At 30.9% G+C, this 22,750-nt stretch overlaps 1 protein-coding gene across 4 annotated transcripts in view; it reads left to right on the top strand.

Moving 5' to 3' along the window:
* LOC142333180 (uncharacterized) overlaps positions 1-22,750 on the top strand; it is a 107,837-nt gene that overhangs the window by 39,186 nt on the left and 45,901 nt on the right. For all 4 annotated transcript variants that reach the window (XM_075380132.1, XM_075380130.1, XM_075380131.1 and 1 more), the window contains 6 exons: positions 221-241; positions 4,305-4,403; positions 7,785-7,808; positions 14,787-14,828; positions 17,452-17,481; positions 20,917-20,955. In XM_075380132.1, coding sequence (XP_075236247.1) covers positions 221-241; positions 4,305-4,403; positions 7,785-7,808; positions 14,787-14,828; positions 17,452-17,481; positions 20,917-20,955 — 255 coding nt within the window. The remainder of the gene's footprint in view (positions 1-220; positions 242-4,304; positions 4,404-7,784; positions 7,809-14,786; positions 14,829-17,451; positions 17,482-20,916; positions 20,956-22,750) is intronic.

The raw sequence follows: 22,750 nt of genomic DNA, 5'->3' as shown, positions 1-22,750 counted from the left end.
GTATTCGCGTATTAGTGTGAACATAAGTACATCAGTTTTTTATTAAAAAAAGAGTGTAATTAAACAAGAGGGTTTTCAGGAAATATTAATTTTAGATATACTCATAGTTATTGATCTGTAACATTTTATGTTATTCATTATTATTGAGGCTTGGATCATTTTATTTTATGTATTTATTTTTGTCAGGTATTTGTTTTTATATATTTTTTTTTTTTTGCAGTAAATATTATGAGGATAAAGTGTAAGTACCGATACCATTTATTTTTCTAAAATATTGGCCTTAAGTACTCCTTAGGTTTACAAATATTATACCATTTATTTATTACATTTTTCCATTTTTTAATTTATAAAAGATTACTATTTAGGTAGATCAAAAAAAAGGCTACCTATTATAACGGGTACCATGATTCGACTTCCAGAAAATTTCAACTTGTCTTCGCGTTTCACATCCCCCAGACCCCAAAACCACCGTCAGTTAAAAAAAGTTTATATATACATTTATATATATATATATATATATATATATAAATTTCACTTTCTTATGAACACGATAACTGCCGTAATTTTGCGCCAATCTCTTTCAAATTGATACATAAAATATATCGACCAAAATTTGATCAAGTTCGTTAATGAGCAAGATCGGACCGTGGAAATAGGGGAGCTTTTTCTAAAAAACAAAATATCGCTACAACTTTCTTATTAAGTAAAATATGGATTCGTTTAAAGTACCTATATAAGGATTCTATTCTTTCGATATAAGGATTCTATTCTACTATACGGATTTCTATTTTTTGGATAAAGACCTAAAACTTATATAAGCAAAGTTTTTTGATATTACCAACCATTGGCCCAGGATATAGAAAAAAATGGGGTTTCGAAGACAAAAAAAAATCACACCTCCATAATAGGTACAGTATCGAATCGGTTTAAAGTGGTTGTTTAAGTGTTGTTGTCCTCTAAACAATACCTTAAACTTTAGTCTGAAACAATTTTTGATATGACCAACCCTTACGAGAAGGGATGACCAAAATGTTACTGGAATTATAAGAAGATGGGGCTTGTCGTATGGTAAACGTGTGAAACTTTTTCACATGCAACCATTGTCGTATTGAGTAACTTTTAAATTTTTCTTAACCTTAAGGTGGATATCTTTTTAATACCTTACTTAGCGCCGGTGAAATCTACCTCCGGGTTTTGGCCGAAAAGGATTTTTTTTTTTACTCATCTCATTAATTCCATAAAAAAGAAACAAAACAGGTTTAAAGCTGTAAACTCAGCAATTTATGCAGAAACATGCATAAGTCAATCAGACATTGTGTGATACAGGACAACAAAACACTATGTGCAAGGAATACAGGTCAAATAAAAATATAGAGCAGTTTTATACGTATTTAGTGCACCTATTAACATTTCAATATTCTGAAAAGCTATCGATATTATGTAATGAGACTACAGTTGTTGTTTTAGTCCAGTTTCACCAAAACTACTCACTGTCCACTGAAGTTCAGATAGCTGAGTCCGTAATTATGGATTATCAGTTAACTTGCATTTCTCTTGCTACACATTCTCTGGGTCCCTAATGACAACCTGGATTTTGTATCTGGAGACTTAAAACTCATTATAATATTAGTTAGTTTTAATTTTATTTTGGCAAACTTTAAATCTCTACTATGTTAAAATATAAAATATGCTGGAGGGTGTATAGTCTGGTAAGACCGAATGAAATATTTGACCAAGACGCGCCATGGTGCTGTTCTAACACCTACAATTATAGGCGATAGATTGGCATCTTAATTAATTCTCCCAAGAGCAGTGCAGTCACATTAGATGTTTATTTGACTGGACAATTCCTTGACTGGCCCAAGATCCATTAGTCGCTGGGCCAAACCTCATAATGAGCAAAATTTCGACGGTTGGTCAAACTGTTGTGTAGACTTTTTCATACAATCCTTCCCAGTCTGGTGTGAAATAATTGACAAAAATTCCCTTATTAAAGCACGTTATCAAATCATATTAATCCTTTTACAAATTAAATATATAAGAAATCAAATTAAATATGTAAGACTAAACTACAATTTGGCATGTAAAAAGATGTTTATAACGGCCTATCTCTGAATGTTTCTTTTTTCAAAAAGTTATTTTTGTGCAAAATAACGGCTAATATCAAGATTAGCCTATTTTTTCACAAAAATAAATAAAAAAAACATGCATAACTTATAAAAGGGCATATCCTGATTTATATCTCTATAAATATTTGTCTTGGAGATTAGGACTTGTTACCCCCTTAAAAATATAGCTAAAAACAAGCTCAATAAGACAGTAAAACAAAAATGTGGTGTAAAAAGCCCTTTTAGCATGAAGGTGAAATAATTAAAAAAAGTATTAGTTATTAATAATTATACATATATATACTCACAATTTTTCTTAACGAATTACGTTTCGAAGTAACGATTTTATTTTATTTACAATTAATATGGTTTTAATCATAATTATTAAATATTCATATTTAATATTCCTTTAGTTTAAAACATTTAGCGTAACCTGATTCTTATTTAATAAACGTAAATGTTATCTTGGTGAGTTCTACAAATATTAAATAGAAATATTACATAAAGACCAAGGTTCTAGTACAATAATAATTCTTAGAAACAAATGAATACTAATAGGTGATTACTAGGAACACAATCCATTATTAACGCTTATATCTAGTAAATATCATATTCTTAACTGATATATATATATATATGTATATAATGTCCTTAAAATCTTTCCATGATTACAAAAATGTGGTACAGTTATAGCTGTGCGGGTTGCGGCAAAACAAAGCAAAAATTATCGATTTTTTTTTTTATATTGGTTTGCTTCAGGTAGTGAAGCAATTTTTAATATGATGGCGTCAATCCAGGAGAAAGCGCAATGTATACCACGAGTAGAAATCACCGATAACTATGCAGCGAAATTTAAGAAGGGAATACCAACGACTATCACGTGATAGTAAGAGTATCGTTGCGTGGTATGCAAAGTTTAAGGAAAGTGGAAGTGTAGTTGATCTTCCGCGAACAGGGCGTCCATCTGTTATGTTTTTCAGACGAGGCTACTTTCCACACCTCAGGAAAAGTAACCAGGCATAATGTAAGAATAAGGGTTCAGAAAATTTCATACTTTACCACGGGAAAAATTAGAGATTCTCGTACAGTGAATGTGTGGTGCGGTTTGATGCACAACAGAATCATTAGTCCCTTCTTTTTCATCGAGCAATCAATAACAAATAACATTTTCCTGGATAGCCGCAACATATAACCCCTCTGGGGTTATGTTAAGGATAGAGTCTATGCAATACCTGCAGCTGATCTGGACACATTGAACGGAGAATAACTGAAGCTGTTGCTAGGGTTACCGAAGAAATGTTGACCAAGACATAGCGTGAAATTGTTTATCGGTTGGGCGTTCTACGAGCGACAAAAGGCGCATATGTTGTACTTTATTTATTGACATGATAAAAAAACCTTGATAATTTTTCTTTTTTTTCCGCAAACCGCACAGCTGTAAATCTAATAGTTTTTTTTTGTTTTTATAATAAATTTTTGTAATCATGGAAGGACTTTATGAACACCCTGCTATAAATGAATTAAATGCTTTTGTTTTTATAATTTCATTAATTACGTTTTAATTTCTATTGAGTTTACACAATTACTTGTTATAAATTTATAATATTAAAAAAAAAAAATAGAAAATATAAATTAAAATAAATATATAACACTTATTTTGCCTTAAATTCTGGAAGTAGAAAATTGAACTGCTTGGTCGCTGGAAAGAAAATTAAACAGAAAGTGAATATCAAATTAAAAAGTAGAATAGAAAGGGTATTATAAAACTTAACTTTTCTAAAACTGTTACAATTGGACGATCTATTTGCAACCAGTGATGACACAAATTTTGGGAAAAACCTCAAAATTTCTATCGTCAGTTAAAAATCATTCTTTCAATTTTAATTAAACTTTAATCAAATTTTAATTATTATTAATAATAAGAGTACAAATGCATAATAAAATATTTAATTTGTCTTATTAACATTTTTTTTTTAAATATTGCTTATGATTTTGATTTATTATATTACGAAATCTAAGAAAAAATATCGCTAGAATTTTATAAAATATCAGCAGATTTGCTTATTGCATTATTTGTTTCGATTAGAAAGAAATGTTAATAACAACTTTTTTTATAATTTTACTATCTAATGAAAAACAAATTGAACATAATTTTTTTTTTTTTAATAATTTTCTTTGTTTTCATTTTCATTTTAGAATTCAATTAAAGGTTTATGAGATGTATCCCGGTGAAAAAAAAAATAAAATTTTACCGACACTTCTACACCTTCTTGACGCAATTCCGGAAAACATTGTGTAAGAAAATATTATTTTTGCAACAAATATCATAAATATACGGGTGGGATAAAAGTTAGTCTCCCGCCACAAGTAAGAAAAAAATTAATATATAAAATTTAAACAAAACAAATACCGATACCTTATATCCAAAATAATTACAATAAAATTGTAAACCGTACGGTAAGAGTCCCGCAGATATCATTTATTTGGCTCAAGAAACAAAAATTTCTGTAATAAAATTAAAAATGTTTTTAACAAAACGATACTGATATCAAAAATGGTAAAATACTACATTTTATTACCATATCTGTTATTAATATAGAATTAAAAAAAAAATACATGTAGTATATTTTCTTTTAAATTTTATTATTTCCAGTACATTATAAAGTTTTTGTACGTTTCCTTGTACTATCAAGTACGATCTACGGTGCGATTCGTAAAGGTAGATTAAAAAAATGAATAAAAGACGTATTCGAGTGCCGCGGTTCACCAAATGGAAAAAAAACGTTGTCTAACCAAATTCGAGGTATTTTTTGAAAGTATGTTTTATTACTAATCTAACTGAACTGAAATATAATGTTTTCCACTTATTTTTTACCCCGTTTTCGTTTCACTGCTAGGTTAGGTCATGTTTAGAACTGTAAACGTAGTTCGCTGCCGCTGTCGCCTCTTGCCGACGAAGTTCAACCGAACTCCGTGATAATAATATTGTTTTATTCATTGTGTTGTAATTCTGCTTTTATTAATTCGTGGCAAGATTTAATCGCTGAGTTATACATTTTCTAATATAAAGTTTTGTCCAGTTTTATAAAATCGACTGTTTGAGGTGGTTCCGGTCAATTTCATTTGAAGAAACCATGTGGTTAACAATTTCGCAGGTTGAATATTTGCAAGGCAAATAACATCAACACGTTTTTCCTTAGCGCCCTGTCCGTATAGGAAATGTTTTATCGAGATAAAATTTTATGAAGAACATAATGAGGAGGATCCCCATCTTGCTCCAAACAAGATAATAATCGTGTAGCTAGTTTTATGCCAATATTTTCAAATTTTATTTCAGCTTTTGTAGATGTTAACATAGTAGAAGATTACGAAATCTCGCACGGGATTCGCCATGGATTTCAGTAATATCCTATTACTTTTCACGGACACCAAAGAAAAACAGATTCTTGTTTTCTGTACATGAACACCAATATAATCAATTAAGTTTTATATAAATGAATTGAATAACAGTTGAATATAACAAATGCAAAAATAGTCGCGCCTATTACAAAAGCACGCCACATACATACGTAGATTTAATATAAATTATAATTTAAAGTGAAAAAAAAATTTGCAATCAAACTGGGTCACAAGTTTAATATTTTGGAGGAATCCGTTTTCACTTGCACTTCAGATCAATTTTTATTAACGCTTTATAGATAAACGACAATGCAAATAATGAATTAAGAGACAAAACCAATAGCGATCGAAATAACAAAAGCCAATAGCTGAGTGAGCTTCTTCAGAATTTACAAATTCATTTTCATCTCGGCTGCATATTTAAAAACATAAATCCAAATAATTCCAGCTGAAGCTAGAATATTCTTGAGGTGATTTAAAGTTTATGCTTACATTAATATTATGTACGTATTATTTAAACAGGAAATTATTTAAAAATATAGTTTGTAATCGGTTAGAATTTTTCATCTATATGGAAATATATGAAGAGCAGAACAATATTGCTTCGGTAAATGAAAATTAACAATAATCATTCTATTAATATTGTTTATAGAAAAGCTTATGGATGCAATGGATACAGAAGAGAAAAATTCTTACCAATTTCCTTGGACATAATAGCGTTTAAAGCAGAATTAGAATTAGAATTAATAAATTTATTTTACATCATAATAAGTAAATACGGCTACGGCTAAAAGTACATACAGCACTGGTGTTTTGTCTTTGGAATACTACAATATTTCATTTAATTGTATACAGTACACTGTCTAAATCTACGAAACGTAACTAAACAAAGAATTGAGACAAATACCATTATTTGTGTGTCGGGTCCTGTCTACTTTTACGTAAAAGAGGTGTCTCACTTATCATTGTCCTTTTTCGTCTGTGATACCACATACAGTAAATAAGAGGTCGAAGACAGAATAAGAAGTTATCGTTCCCAAATTGTACAATTTAAGTCTTAGTTCTGTGGATTTCAATATTAAATTCGGATTATTTTATATTAAAGTAAGTAAAAATAATTAAGTAATACTAGGCTCGGCCGATAAATTTTGCACATGTATGCTTAGCACTGGAACCAAAAGATATACTGGAATGAAATAAAAATGAATAAAAGTAAAATACCGTAGCTACAAAATGCAGTATTATTTTACAATGTAATCTCCGTTTGCAATGAAACACTTTTCCCAACGTGTGACAAGTTTTTGCATTCCTTCAATGAAAAATTCTGGCGGTCTTTCTAGGATCGAAGTGGCTTCTTTCACCTCATCGTCAGCGATGAAATGATTACCTTTGAGATCCCTCTTGAGATGATGGAAGAAGTGAAAGTCGCATGGAGTCAAATCCGGCGAGTACAGCAGATGCAAAATAGACTCAAACTTCAGTTGTGGAGAGCCATAAGAGAGTTTGCGCGTTACCCATCGTGCACAGAATTTACGTTAACCCAATTGTTCAATAATATGGCCTACTCGTTCTTTAGATATGTTCGCTGAGTGATTCGCCGGTCACTTTGAAGCATATCATCCACCTCCTTCCGACGTTTCTCGTCAGCCACAGAAACCGGTCGTCCGGTTTTAACCGTGTTGACTTATTGGCCGACATATTGTTGACGACATTTTAACTGCATTTAAACGGATTTCAAAGCATTATCGCAGGTTTATAGAGGGGAATGTTAGCTATCATGTGCAGCCACACTCTACTCGATGGTACCTTTTGTCTCCGTGCAGCACGATAGTGTACAAAATTTATCAGCCGAGCCTCGTAATTTATACAAGGGATGCAATATGGATGTGATCCACTAGGTTATAATCTCATAAAAATACTATGAAAAGAAGTTACGTAATTTTATCGATAAGCTATCGAAAAACTCATTCGTCATAATTTAGTAATTAAAGATCATAAGTCCTCCTTAATCTTTAAAATAAATAACGCAGTCAATACAATGATGTTTTTGTACATTACAGACACGAACCTCTTTTCGCTTAGAATAGTCATCGACAGAGGGTTATTGAAATAATCATCTCTTCAAATAATCATTGTATTATTTTTTCCAACCTATATTTAATACCGAGTCATCAGTGTACGGAACAAAAACAGAAAGAAAATATTAGTTAATAAAAAAATAAGATTGCGAATTCCAATGATACTATACTAAATTAAAGCTAATATATTTTTTTTCAGAATCAAACGAGGAATAATAAATACGTAAGTAATCAAAAAGTAATATTTAATTAATAGATTCTATTTACTGGAATTATTGTTTGCAAAATGCTTTGTTTTTTACATAGTTCATCTAAAACCTCTTTATTTATTTATTTTTTTTCTATACCAATATACGAGTATTTAACCCTAAAATTATCACAAGCGTACAATAGACTTATGTTCACATCTCCAACTGCAACTTCAGAAAGTCTTTATCACAATAGAGTCTTTGTTTAACGTAATTACACTGATGAATATTATATATATTTTTTAATCAGAATATTTTGATTTAGAATGTAAACTTTCATATATTCAAGTATTTTAACAAAATTTATTCGAATATAAAATGTTGTAGTACAATCTGATACGATCGACTTTTATACATTTGAATACTCTGCCAGTTATTTACTTCTTATTGTTTTCTTGAATGTGGCCTGCATTTCAGTAGAGTAAATAGAGAACAAGCACTACTGTCTGTACTAATATATTGCGGAAACTTCTATTTTTAAGGACTTTAAAAATTTTAATTCGAAAATATTAAAAAAACAAACCGTTTATACGAGTACAAATCTTTTTGTCTGAGAGAAAATATATTCTTCAAACAACACATTTTCTTACAGTTTATTGTAGATTATGTTTTGAGTAAGTTGGTACATATTATTCCAAAATTTACATAATCTAGTATAAAAGAAGGTTGTAAAAACAACTTTAACATAGACCATTTTGAGGAACATTTTAAATGGAAATCAAATTTTCAGCTCTTCGATGTAATCCCCTCAAGTGTAAATGCATGCCATCCAATTGTTTAGCATCTTTTGGGTTTCTCTCAGGAGAAGAACCTTTGTGGAAGTGTCGAGTTTCCTGGATCGTGGAAGCCTATAACTTTTCAAACTCTAAAACGTTCACCGAGGAGCGTTAATTCAGTTTAGGAAACAGATCGAAATCCGGAGGGCGCAAATCAGGACTTTATGGTGAATGGCGAAGGGTTCTTCAAACGAAATCGACTGAAATATATTTTTTTCATTCCGGTTACATTTACGATTTCTCTCACTGTCACGTAACGATCTTCGTCGATCACCGTGGCAACAACTGTGATGAAGTTCTTATTATGATGTAGTACATAGTGAAGTCCTTATTACAATATTTATTAGTTTCAGATTTCCTTTTCTTTTATCGATTAATATTCTTTTAATATTTATATTAACTTTTTAAATATAGTATTGAAACATCCCATTTTAGTTTACTAAATATTCTGTTCCCGATAATATTTTAGTTAATTAAACCTTATATAATTCAGTATTCTAAGGGTCGTTTTCATGGGTTGCATTAGCGGCCGTTTTCAAAGTTCAATGTAATTTGATAATATGAATAAAATAGCCAAATATTTATCCCCGAATCATCTTTACGACTACGCAAATTATCACAATTTTCTTGAATCGAAAAATATTGTAATAGTATTATAATATTTTTTTAAACATTATATTCTATATTTTGATTACTGCAACAACCCATGGGGAAATCGATTGGAAAAGTCACCAGTTATAGTAGTTTTTAAGATATTTCGTAATTAAATTACTTTCCTAAATGTTTACTAATATTTTTCTATAAAGTATTATAATATTTTTCATTAAAAAAATATAAAATTTTTTATGAAATTTTATACATTTTTTATATTAAATTTTTTATTTTTCATTAAAAATATAAAATATAAAATTGAAAAATTCATTAAAAATCGTATAACCATAATGGAGGATTGTAACACAATTTTGCTCATAACTTTTATATATTCATAAATTAAAGGGTCGTTAACTTAATACGAATGTTAATATCGCCAAGCATATTAACCTCGTATTCCGTGTAACGTCGCTGATGCAATTATCGAAAATATCCACAAATGAGTTTCCGTTACTTTCGAAAGGCGATACGTAAATCACAATCGGTTGTAACAAATCACAATTATCAGATTTTATTTTAATGCTTAATTCGTTACATTCCAATAACAATTCACATGAAACGATATGAAATTTATATTATTTTTGACAAATATGCACGACCCATCACATTTTTTAAGTTTACAGCATTTTTTTATGACTTTTTAAGCCCTCTAAACTAAAATAAAAACGCATATCAAGAGTTAGGTTAGTTACTATTAAAAATATATTTTTAAAATATGTTTTAAAATTATATGACAGTTAAAAAATTTTATTTAAGTTCTTATTATTGGTAAGAATATTTATGTGTAAATTATCAACTACTTTAACATCGTGCTTACCTAAAATTTGATTCGTAACCAAAATAACTGTCTCTTATGCGAACGTAATCATCCACAATATTACCCAGATAATTAAATCCAGACATAAAATTTTATAGAATAACACACTAAACATCATTAAAGTTCAAAATCACATTAATTGACAGCAGACGAACATCTTGTAGTCAGATTTGTCGGTATATTTCCGAGTGATTCCAAACCTTTACTTTGATATCCGCCAACTTCTTGGACCGTTCTCCTTTCTATTAAAAAATTTTTCCAATTTGGAATCTTCACAACTGTACCTTTTAATAAACAGTCTGACTTCGTTGAGAAAGTTTCGGCAGTATTGCGAGAGGATCTCATTGATGTACACCGGTCCGTCAGGTAAATTTCCTTTAATGTGCGAAGTTCGTAAATGTTTTTTTTTTTAAGTTTTTGTCTGAATCTTCACTGTCCACCACTTTATATCTTCACCATTTTTCATCAATAATGAACAAAATAGGAAGTGTCAATGATGGGGAAGGTTTTGATTTGTTTAACTAACATCGCATGCGCTGCGTTAACTTTAGGTTCATATATTTCAGTTTGTAGTGTTTTTGTCATTTATTTTATGACCTCCTCTATGAATAATGAGACCTTGCCGTTGGTGAGGGGGCTGGAGTGCTCAGTGATACAGAGTAGCTGGACCGAAGGTGCAACCATATCGGAGAGGTATCTGTTGAGAGCCAGACTAAGGAATGATTCCTGAAAGAGGACAGCAGCTCTTTCAGTAGTTGTTAGGGGCGTGAGTCAGGATGACTTAAACGGCCATATCGGGATGTAGTAGGAATTAGTGAGGTTCGGTGAAAAGAGGAGGGCGACTTTTGTTCAGGTGATTTTAGAATAATTAACTCAGCTTCAAATAATGGGCAGGCAGGAGTAGGTTTCATAATGAACAAGAAGATAGGGAAGAGAGTAGAGTATTTCAAAACGCATAGCGATAGAATCGTTGTAATAAGGATAAAATCAAAACCTAAGCTGACAACGATTGTTAACGTCTATATGCCTACAATCGCCCATGATGATGATGAGTTAGAGTGGGTATATGGTGATTCGAAGAGACTGATGAAGCAATTAAACACGTAAAAGGAGATGAAAATTTTATAATAGTTGGAGATTGGGATGCAAGCATTGGAAAAGGCAAGGAAAGAAATATAGTGGGTGAATACGGGCTGGGCAAAAGGAATGAAAGAGGGGACCGACTTATAGAGTCTTGCACGAAGTATAATTTAGTAATTGCCAACGCATCGTAATACAAAACTATACACTTGGAAAAAGCCAAGCGATACTGCAAGGTATCAGATAGATTATATCATGGTTAAGCAAAGATTTAGAAATCAACTCGTTGACTGCAAAACTTACCCTGGAGCAGACATTGATAGCGAACATAATTTGGTGATAATGAAATATAGATTGGGGTTTAAAAACCTGAAGAAAAGGTGTCAGCTGAATCGGTAGAATTTAGAGAAGCTTGAGGAAGAGGAAGTAAAGAAGATTTTTGAGAAGGACATCGCAAGAGGTCTGAGTAAAAATGATAAGGTAGAAAATGTAGAAGAAGAATGGGAGAATGTTAAAAAGGAAATTCTTAAATCAGCAGAAGAAAACTTAGGCGGAATAAAGAGAACTGGCGAAAGAAGAGTGGATTAAAGAAAAGTGTTCAGAAGTGGAAAGAGAAATGAACATTGGTCAAATAGACGGAGCATACAGGAAAGTTAAGGAAAATTTTGGGGTACATAAATTAAAATCTAATAATGCGTTAAACAAAGATGGTACATCGATATATAATACGAAAGGTATAGTCGATAGATGGGTGGAATATATTGAAGAGTTATTAGTTTAACTAGTCATGCATGAAAAATCTTAACTAGAATTCTATACAGAAGAACTGAGAGGAGAGTGGAAGAAGTGTTAGGAGAAGACCAATTTGGTTTCAGGAAAAGTATAGGGACAAGGGAAGCTTCAGATTAATAGTTGAAGGAAGATTAAAGAAAAAAAAAACCAACATACTTGACATTTATAGACCTAGAAAAGGCATTCGATAACGTAGACTGGAATAAAATTTTTTGATAACATGTACAGGAACCAAACAGCAACAGTAATAATTGAAGAACATAAGAAAGAAGCCGTAATAAGAAAGGGAGCCCGACAAGGATGTTCCCTATCCCCATTGCTTTTTAATCTTTACATGGAACTAGCAGTTAATGATGCTAAAGAACAATTTAGATTCGGAGTAACAGTACAAGGTGAAAAGATAAAGATGCTACGATTTGCTGATGATATAGTAATTCTAGCCGAGAGTAAAAAGGATTTAGAAGAAACAATGAACGGCATAGATGAAGTCCTACGCAAAAACTATCGCATGAAAATAAACAAGAACAAAACAAAAGTAATGAAATGTAGTAGAAATAACAAAGATGGACCACTGAATGTGAAAATAGGAGGAGAAAAGATTATGGAGGTAGAAGAATTTTGTTATTTGGGAAGTAGAATTACTAAAGATGGACGAAGCAGGAGCGATATAAAATGCCGAATAGCACAAGCGAAACGAGCCTTCAGTAAGAAATATAATTTGTTTACATCAAAAATTAATTTAAATGTCAGGAAAATTTTTTTGGAAATATATGTTTGGTATCTCGCTTTATATGGAAGTGAAGCTTGGACGATCGGAGTATCTGAGAAGAAAAGATTAGAAGCTTTTGAAATGTGGTGCTATAGGAGAATGTTAAAAATCAGACGGGTGGATAAAGTGACAAATGAAGAGGTATTTCGGCAAATAGATGAAGAAAGAAGCATTTGGTAAAATATAGTTAAAAGAAGAGACAGACTTATAGGCCACATACTAAGGCATCCTGGAATAGTCGCTTTAATATTGGAAGGACATGTAGAAGGAAAAAATTGTGTAGGCAGGCAATGTTTGGAATATGTAAAACAAATTGTTAGGGATCTAGGATGTAGAGGGTATACTGAAATGAAACGACTAGCACTAGATAGGTAATCTTGGAGAGCTGTATCAAACCAGTTAGATGATTGAAGACAAAAAAAAAAGTATTATTTTCAGGATTTCGTAAATTCTCAAATCGTTCAGTCCTACTTTACTGCTGTAGTTCGATTAATCGTTGTTCTAATTAGTAAACCGCGGTCCCTAATAATTCATTTTCCCCTTAAATATTTTATCTTCAGCTTCGTAAGATTCTATAAGTATTGAAAATCGTTTGAATTTTTTTCTAATAAATAAACAACAGATTTTCGAAATTTTAAAAATGTTTTCTTTAAATTTTCAGATTTCAGCTTTTATTTCTTTAACTTCTTTCTCATTTATACTTTATATATATACTCGCGTTTCCATCGCGGCTTCGCCCGTGTGGTTTATTTACTTGCACTTCTCCTCGCAGTCAGGGGATATTTAGCCGGTTAAGGCTCGCTTCGCTCGAAAAATTCAGTGTATTGTAAATTTTTCAGCAAAAGTTCTACACCCGAAACATTGAGTAATCTAAGAATGTGTGCTTCAATACATTCGGCCTCCATCTAAAAAATATTAGTTATAATTAGTTACACGTAGTTCGTACGTGTAAAAGTGTATTTTTTTTCGGGTCTTACCATTACCAGACAAAAACTAATTGGAGGTGAAAATTGTTTTTAGATATTTATCTGAAAAGTCAGTTACTTTTATACAGATTTGAGTACAAGATCGTTGATACTGGTGTTTTTTGTTGGTGGTTGGGTTTCTGTTAACCATACATCTCCGGAACTGTCGACCTGAAACTGTATAATCGTACACTTCATTTACATTCATACATATCATCCTCTAAAGTAATACCTTAAAAATGATTCCAGAGGCTAAACAGAAAAAGAAAAAAAATTAAGATATTTATTCATAGAATCCAGCCCAAGTGTAGTTAATATCCGGTTAGCGTAATCGGAAATGGAGAAAATTTGCAGCTATTGTTCATATATTTTACAGTCTCCCACCGCTTTCAAAGTCGAATTTTGAAAAACCTAGAAATTAGTTTTTAGATATTTACAAGAAAATTACACACACTTGAAACTAAGTCGATATCTTCACTTATCAAAAAATAAAAAAAAAATAAATTTAATTGTTATTCCACTTTAACCCTTTAACTCGGAATTTCATACAATCCCTTTTACTGTGCACTTACACCGTAAGAGGAAGATGTATACAAATTATCATCAATTTATCTTCAGTAGTTTTTGCTTGGCGTTGATGGATCAATCAGTCAGGACAAGTTGCTTTACAGGTACAGATATATATATATATATATATATATTGACAGTACTAAAATGGTTTCCGTTCTTATATTTTACTTTCATTGATTAATTAATTTTGAAAATGAAAAAATGCAACTACACTTGTGACCGTGAATATAAGGTTAAAAAAATAAGGAAAATGTAAGAATTTTTCATATTTCAATTGCTTATAAAACTGAAACTTCAAAAAAATATGAATGTAAAACATGAGAAAAAATTACTATAACAATTTTCGTTATTTTAAAATCTATATTTTATGTTGTACAGATAAGCAGCGGATAGAAAACTTGTATCACGCCATCATTTAAAGAAAATATTATTTAATATGTCATAAAATACGTACCGATTTTTGTATTATGTATTTTAAATTTTTTATAAATGACTTTGAAATTATATTTTAATAAATTTACACTTTCTTTCAGTGAGGCAGATTCGTTAGTATCAGGAATCGATATTACTGAAACGTGAGTAAGTTTTATTATATTTTTTTACATCATGATGAACGAAAAGGTTGAAATACGAACATGAATTTCATTTATGGAATTCAGTCAAGTAACTTGCTTACTAATTTCTGTGCGATCTCAAAGTACTACGATTCATACACTCAAATTCTAAGGAAGTGAAACTTTTTTTTTCTCAGAAGTGACAAATTCGAAATGCCCTTATACATTTCTATAGGGTCTTATTAGAATCGAATTTCTTCACTTTTCACAATTTCTTAAGTCGACCAAACAGATGATAACTTGATGGAACTAGCTCTACGTCGAGTGGAGGGGGAGTAGCACATACTAATTGAGCTCTTACAGTGCATCCAACTTAAAGTAAAAATGTAATATGAACATTATCCGCTTGGAACAAGACCTTCCAGGCTTCCCTTCATCTTGTAAGACAATGGCGTAATACTTAGTGATGATTTTTCTTTGTTCTGTAAGGGAAATTTGGTAGAGTATCCCTCGCCAAAAAGATTTTGTTCTGTAAGGGAAATTTGGTAGAGTATCCCTCCCCAAAAAGATTCCAATAGTACATTCACATTATTTTACCAGGTAAAGATCTGGTTTTTGCTTCGTGTGATTGAGATGTGCAAGAAGGTTGCCACTAGATTTTCACGTTTTGATACTGCGGCAAAATAGTACATCGGCATTTCATTATAGTTACTTTATACGGAGTCTATGAATTTGTCTCTTCCTTTTCAAATCACTACAGAAGTTGTAAGAACATATATTCTTATATTAAAAAAAAACTATTTAAAAGGATGCCAATCATCATTTAAAGAATTCTTTTTAATTTATTCCTTTGAAATTTATTTAAACAAAGCACAAAATTTTCAGTTACATTTTTTGAAATCTGAAATTGTACTCCATCACCCCTACATTTATCAAAGCATTTATTTTCATAATACATCACTGTACCATCGATTTTGCAAAATTACATGTGAATAAATCAATCTTTAACGTTGTTGAAAAATTTGTGGCTGACACTTTTAATGATTTAAATCTTGATTTCTTGCTATTATAAATATTTTATTGTGATTGAAATATAATTTGTATATATATATAAAATCATTAATAATTTGAATATGATTGAAATATAACATTAATTATAACTTTTTCATTGTAATTGTAATATATCTGTAAACAAAATGAGTGAAATAGAACTGGAGCTGAACTGAGGCTGAGCTGGAACTGAACTTACTTATAACTAGCTTAGGACTGAACTAATGCAGTGAAGATCTTGCTTATGTAACGTTGGTGGGGCCGCTGATTCATCAGGAGCCGAGTGTATCCCAAAGGATCCGAGTGAAGTGTAAAGACCTGAGGGAATCCGACTGAAGCCGAAGATCTTTAAATTAAAATGTCCTATAATAAATAAAAATTAAAGTACCAACATTTAAACAGGAGCAGCAAAATGTGAACATTTATAAGAATATTTAAAAATTAAATAAGTCATTTAAATAACCCTGAGTCTTATCAAACGTAATAGAATTTTTTTTAATTTTGGCCGAATGACCATCCTTTTTATATTAAAATTAGATAAAAATGTTATTTTTATTTATTTCACCTTAAACTTTGTTGTATAAATATTTATGGTTTCTATGAATTTATGTTTCCTAGATAGTGTCCTCTGCCTGAGGTCATACCAAGTAGTTTAGGAAGATATATTTCTCATTCGTAGCAATGGAAAATATTTAGACTTGGTTAACATATCAGAGTAGATTTGAGATAAGAAATTTGTCCCATAACTTGATTTCTCTATCGTAACATTTTTTTATTTTCGATTCAATTGAATTCCAGATGATATGTGATGACTTATTGGACAGATTTTACGAGAATCATTTTCTTGCATTTAAATTATTTCAAAGATATATAGGTGAATTTAATAGAATGGAGAAGGTAAATGTGGTGATGTTTTTGGGCATTTAGCTCGGTATAAGAAATACCCACGGAGGCGTACTCCATTGTCCATAATAAGCATGTTCTACATAAGGGTTGACAATAAAGATTATTTAAAAACATAAACCTTTGAAATGACAAACCGAGCCAAAATAATTTTTTATAATTTATTTCCAAATATTCTCAATCAACCCTGTGGCTATGTCCAGTGAGTTATTGGAAATTCAAAAATCTGTTCCAGTTAATGTTTCAGAAGTTCATAGTTTAAATGTTGAATTGCTATATGATGGTGATATATGATAATCGATTTGTTATAATGATAAAAATTACGCTTTTCAAAAAATAATCCTTTCTTTATTAATGATTTTTTTAAAATTATTTTCTTGTTTATCCTATTTCATTAATTTTTTCAATGAATAATAAACCAATTGGTTTGTGTGTTACTTAGAGAAACTAAAATTAAAGTATTTTATATTGCATTTTTAGACAGGCCTAGCCATGATTAAACAGATTGTTAGAGGTATTTTCATTTGAAGGATTTTTATATGTACAGATAAATTTTGTACGTATATAATAAAATTATGCTTTGTACATCAGATTTAATAATTATTTATATATTTACTATTGAACAGATCACTAATTTTTATTGTATTAAATAAATAATTTGGATGCTTTTAAATTACTATTATAATTTCAGAATTTCAGCTAGACCTAGTCACTCAACTACGTAAGTACAATTTATAATTTATTAAAGTGTTTTCATATTGGATAAGTGTCTGTGTGTGTGTGTGTTATGTACATATATTCTTATTAAACAGGATAATATTATAATAACAATAATGTTGAAATACATACTAAAGAACTACATTATGTATGTGTTTGAGTCTGTATCTGTGTGTTTGTGTGTGTGTGTATCATCAACACACATGCGCACACTTCTATAGATCTATGACATTCATTGGAATGTTCGATGTAAGCCAGATTCATACGTAGTAGACTCCAAGTTGAATACTGTTATAAATCAGTAGCAAGTGACTCTACTATTTTGATATATATTATTTTTAAACTTCACAAAAATTATTTATTTTATTTAGCGTATGGCACTAAAAACACAACTCCATTTACAGTCAAAAAATACAAACAAAGATTTAACAAATTAATATAAGGTACTGATTCTGGAATCGCCATCAGGAAATCTTCAGGAATCCCTTCATAAGTTGTCCTAGGGCAAACTTCTGTGATGTGTATAACAGTTTGATTTTCACCACACTCGCAAAGAGACGTCGGTGTTTTACCCCATTTATACAGGAAATAGGCGCACCTACCATGCTGAGTTCGTATTCTGTTTAGCGTTGACAATGTCTCACGTGGCAAGTCAAAACCCGGCGGCCTTTGAGTAAAACATGGGATTTGGTTATTGTGCTTTGTGTTCCATTCTTGACGCCAGGCGTCAGTTACGTTAAATCCGTCCTCTGTGGCAGAGGACGGATATACTTCACAAAAAAAAGATTAATATTGTTCATTAAAGTACATACTTAAAATAACAAACAGTTAATTAAATATGTGAACCTTCCAAATAAAAAATAAAGTGTAAGATGATTAAAGTTTACGGAACAGATTAATGCAAAGAATTCGAAAACATATTAGCTTTCAAAGGTAAACAAAGATCCACAGAAAACAGGCGTTTTTCATCTTAAAAATCGTAAACTTAAAAACTTATTGACAGAGGAAGTTATAATATTTAATTTTAATTATTAATAAGGTAACAACCTTAAACAAATCGCAGAAGAATTGGCCCCCAATAAAAACTCATATAAAGTATCAGTGGTGGAACAGCGAATGCTACGAAACAGTGGAAAAGAGATATCAAGCATGACTGTTACGTCGATCCCAAAGATCAGAAACATCCTTCCAAAACGAGACCTTCCAAAAGAGACTACAACAAAATCTTAAAAAAAAATAACTCCAAAAATACGAACCCCCAACACGTCTAATGATGGATGAAAACCATAAACTGTCCCGTAACGATAAAAACAACGCGGAAATCCTAGAAAAATATTTCAACAAACTCCTAAATTGTAAAAGAACTGACCGAACCCAGTAAGAAAACCAACTTCCCAATAACAACACAACCACTAAACATTAACCCTCACGCAATAAAAGAAGTGTACCAAGCACGAGATGAGATAAAGGAAAAGTGGCAGGAGAAGATCAGACCTTTGTAAAGATCTTGGGACATGCAGGAAGACAAGAAAAAATCTCCCTTTATCAACAGCTTATCAATATCTGGATCAAAGAACAACTAAAAGAACAGTGGATGACATCCCTCTTCCACACGCTAAACAAAAAAATGCCTAAAATATACCGTAACAACTAAAGGTGAATCTTACTCCTAGACACAACATACAAAATTCTTTCAAGAATCATCCTTAATAGTATCGGTTTACAACTCCAGAAAGAACTAAGAGAATACCAGAGAGGTTTCAGACTTGCGAGGAGCTATCCAGATCAGATCATGACTCTCAAGTTAATAATAGATTACTTACAACAGTAAAGAAACAGAGACATTGAGATAACAATTGTGGAATTCAAGAAAGCCACAGAGAATCGCTACTAAAAATTCTGAGACATCTCGGACTACATTCCAAATTAATAAACATGATAAAACTGACCCGCATAAACACTAAGTCAAAACTGAAATTCAGAGGCGAACTCTAAGAACTCTCAGAATACAGGAAGGCACCAAGGAACGGAATCTCACTGCTATTATTTAACTGCTCTCTGGAAATTTTCATGAGGGAATGGCTCAAAAAATGCTCTCTAATAATAAAAATGGCCCAAAAAAAAAACAAACTGCCTTGATTTTGTCAATGACTTGGCAGTGCTAGCAAATCTTGGGCTAGTGGTGAACGTGTCTTCCCCAAATCAGCTGATTTGGAAGTCGAGAGTTCCAGCATTCAAGTCCTAATAAAGTCAGTTACTTTTACACGGATTTGAATACTAGATGGTGGATACCGGTGTTCTTTGGTGGTTGGATTTCAATTAACCACACATCTCTTGAATGGTCGAACTAAGACTGTACAAGACTACACTTCATTTACTTTCATACATATCATCCTCATTTATCTTCTGAAGAATTATCTAAAACGGTAGTTACCGGAGGCTGAACAGGAAAAAGAAAGAAATGACATCGGCGAAGGTAAAACAGAGATATTAGAACTTCAAAATATTGTAAATAAAACTGGCATCAAAATATCACTTGAAAAGACAGAAATTATACCCCCAAAAAAATAAAAATAGAAAACATAAAATCAAAATGATAACCCAATGCAAATATCTTGGAGAAATAATAACAAACAAGGTAAACGTAAAATCCGCAATCCAAACAACAACAAACATACTAGCTGATGTACAAAAATTAACTTGATACACCTACAGTAAAAAAAGTCTATCTATAAATGCAAAAATAAGAGACTGCAACTCAATTATAAAACTGAAAATCACATATGCAGCAGAAACACTAATACCTGAACGAACAATCAAAGACCGACAGACACCAGAAAATCTAAAGAAGAATTGGAAGAACCTACATCAACAGAAAGTACAAGAAAGATGGGCATTGGTTGATTGTGCTCAACAACAGCGTGTTGCAGAGTCAGAGCCTACCACTGATATCATGCACCAGAGGAGACTAGGATGTCTCAACTGAAGATTTAAGATTTCTGAAACAGCTGGTAGAGTCAAATCTCGACTCGAAAAACACCAAGACTGGATGCAGATGGATCAGTTAATCATAAAAGATGAAAAAAAATTATTGCAGATTGATCTTCAATAACTATTACATTCAATTTCTAGCAGAATATGTTACTTTTCCTAGAACAATGATTTCTACACCACAAAATATCACTAGAATTAATTTAATAATAATGATTTATATAATTACTTTATTTACCATTGCAAATATTTTTTTTATTACGGTCACAATGAAGTGACTGGATAGTTGGTTAGCAATATATTTCTTTCACAACCATACTCTGTTTCACATACTCCAACTTCAATTCCTATAAACTTATAAATTAATTTTGTCAATAAAAAAATAAAAAAACATGTCACATTTTATTTATTTTGATTCATTTTAATATTTATTTATCTCCTTTTTCAGTTATGGAAATATTTTTACAAAAGTACTGTGTTATTCCAGGTATGTACCTACCACACCTTAATAATATAGCTTTAATAAATAGTAGTTCTAAGTAAGCAAGTTCTAAGCTAATTTGCTATTTCTATGGTGTTAATTTTTTTAAATTAAGTTTACTTTTCTGTAAAAACTGCTTGACTTAACAATAATCAATTGAAATATTAATCATTCAATTTCTAAGACTATCTGCTGAATATTTTAGCAGATGAGGAGAATTATAATTATTGTGTATGGGGACTATTCTACTTTAGAGTGTAATCAAGTTAAGAAAGAATTAAAAAACAAGATGGTGAACAAAGATTTTAGTTTTCTTTTTATCTCTAAAGGCCTCTTTTACTGCCCCTAATTACCAAATCATGGAATGTTGATATTTGTATCGAACTTTGTCAAATTACAATCTACTACAAAACAAATGTAAAATATATTATCTGGGTGTTTCAAGCTCTCTTGTAGTTGAAGGGCATCTAGCTCTCAAGCCTTGAAAGCGACCAAATGAAAAATATTGCATATTTGAATTATTTTTTTCAACATGACCCTTCAGTTATGATGAGTTTTGTAATCAGCATAAAAAATATTTACTCGACTAATATTTTGTATTTTTTGTTTTCTTTTGGGAAGTAAAACTTCATCTCCACTAAATCACTACATCAAACCCTATCTGAAAAAAACACCAGTTACCATTTTGAAATGGAAAATTTTGTGAAAAGTCATGACGAACAAATTCACCTATTAGCAAAACGTCTCACTGAAAAATTTTATTAAAATTGAAAAATCCGTTTGGCTCTACCTTCATCACAAACTCAAAAAGTCATGTTAAAACAGTTTCTCGGTTCATTCAGTCAATAATTCTTAGTTAATTTTTATCTTTTGCAAGTACTGCATATTTCAATATGCAAATATTGCGATCAGCCATATCCAAAAATTGCAAATATTGCAGTCAACGATTAACTCTGTATATTTAATACCGCTTCCTAATTCATGATTTTTGTTATATGACGTTAATCTGGAGTTATGCCTTCACAAAAATATTTTTTATTAAGTTTAATATTTAAATTGTTTCTACATGACTTCAGTTTATTTACTTAAAATTTCTTATCTGATTTAATTTACGTGTTAATGTTTTTTTTAAGCCTGCTTCAGTGTTAAGTGTTTTGTTATTTCTATGTTGATGGTGAGTAAGTCACAAAAAAAGTATGTGTTTCAATATTTTTTACTTTCCCATTTAGAACGATATATGCCGCTATAGCAGCTTCTCCTAGTACGAGAAAGTAGATAGATCGATAAAAAAAAAAAAATGAAAATAAAATTGATCTATTTTAGTTATGCACCATAACATTGTTTTTTTTGAGGGGATTTTGACCTCCAAAAGACCACATAGTAGTCTTCACTTTCTTTGCACTTTTCTCTTTGCCCAAAATTTCTCTCATTCCTGTTGTTCTCTTCTTTTTACGCCTATCCTTGAGCACCGTTATCTTTTTTCCTTTTCAATTTTCTCTTTATAAAATTTTCTGTCTGATATTTCATTTTCTGAGATGTTTTGCTTTTTTTATCAATGTTACGCTGTTCCGCCAAATTAATTTCAATTTTTCTTTTAAAAAAAGAATTAAATATTTATTTTGTAAGACGATTATTGGGCATTATAACTAATATACTAATATTAATAATTTTAGTTATCGCTTTATAACTGCCATAATTCAAAAACGAATTGAGTAACTTGACGGCCTTAGCCGAGAAATTTATGCAATTTATTGTTGTTTCGTTTTTCAGTAGACAGCATCAAATGTGAAGTTAATTATAT

This window comes from Lycorma delicatula, chromosome 12 (genome assembly GCF_047948215.1).
Source record: "Lycorma delicatula isolate Av1 chromosome 12, ASM4794821v1, whole genome shotgun sequence".
NCBI classification, from domain to species: Eukaryota; Metazoa; Arthropoda; class Insecta; order Hemiptera; family Fulgoridae; genus Lycorma; species Lycorma delicatula.
This window is presented reverse-complemented; position numbering and strand designations above follow the sequence as displayed.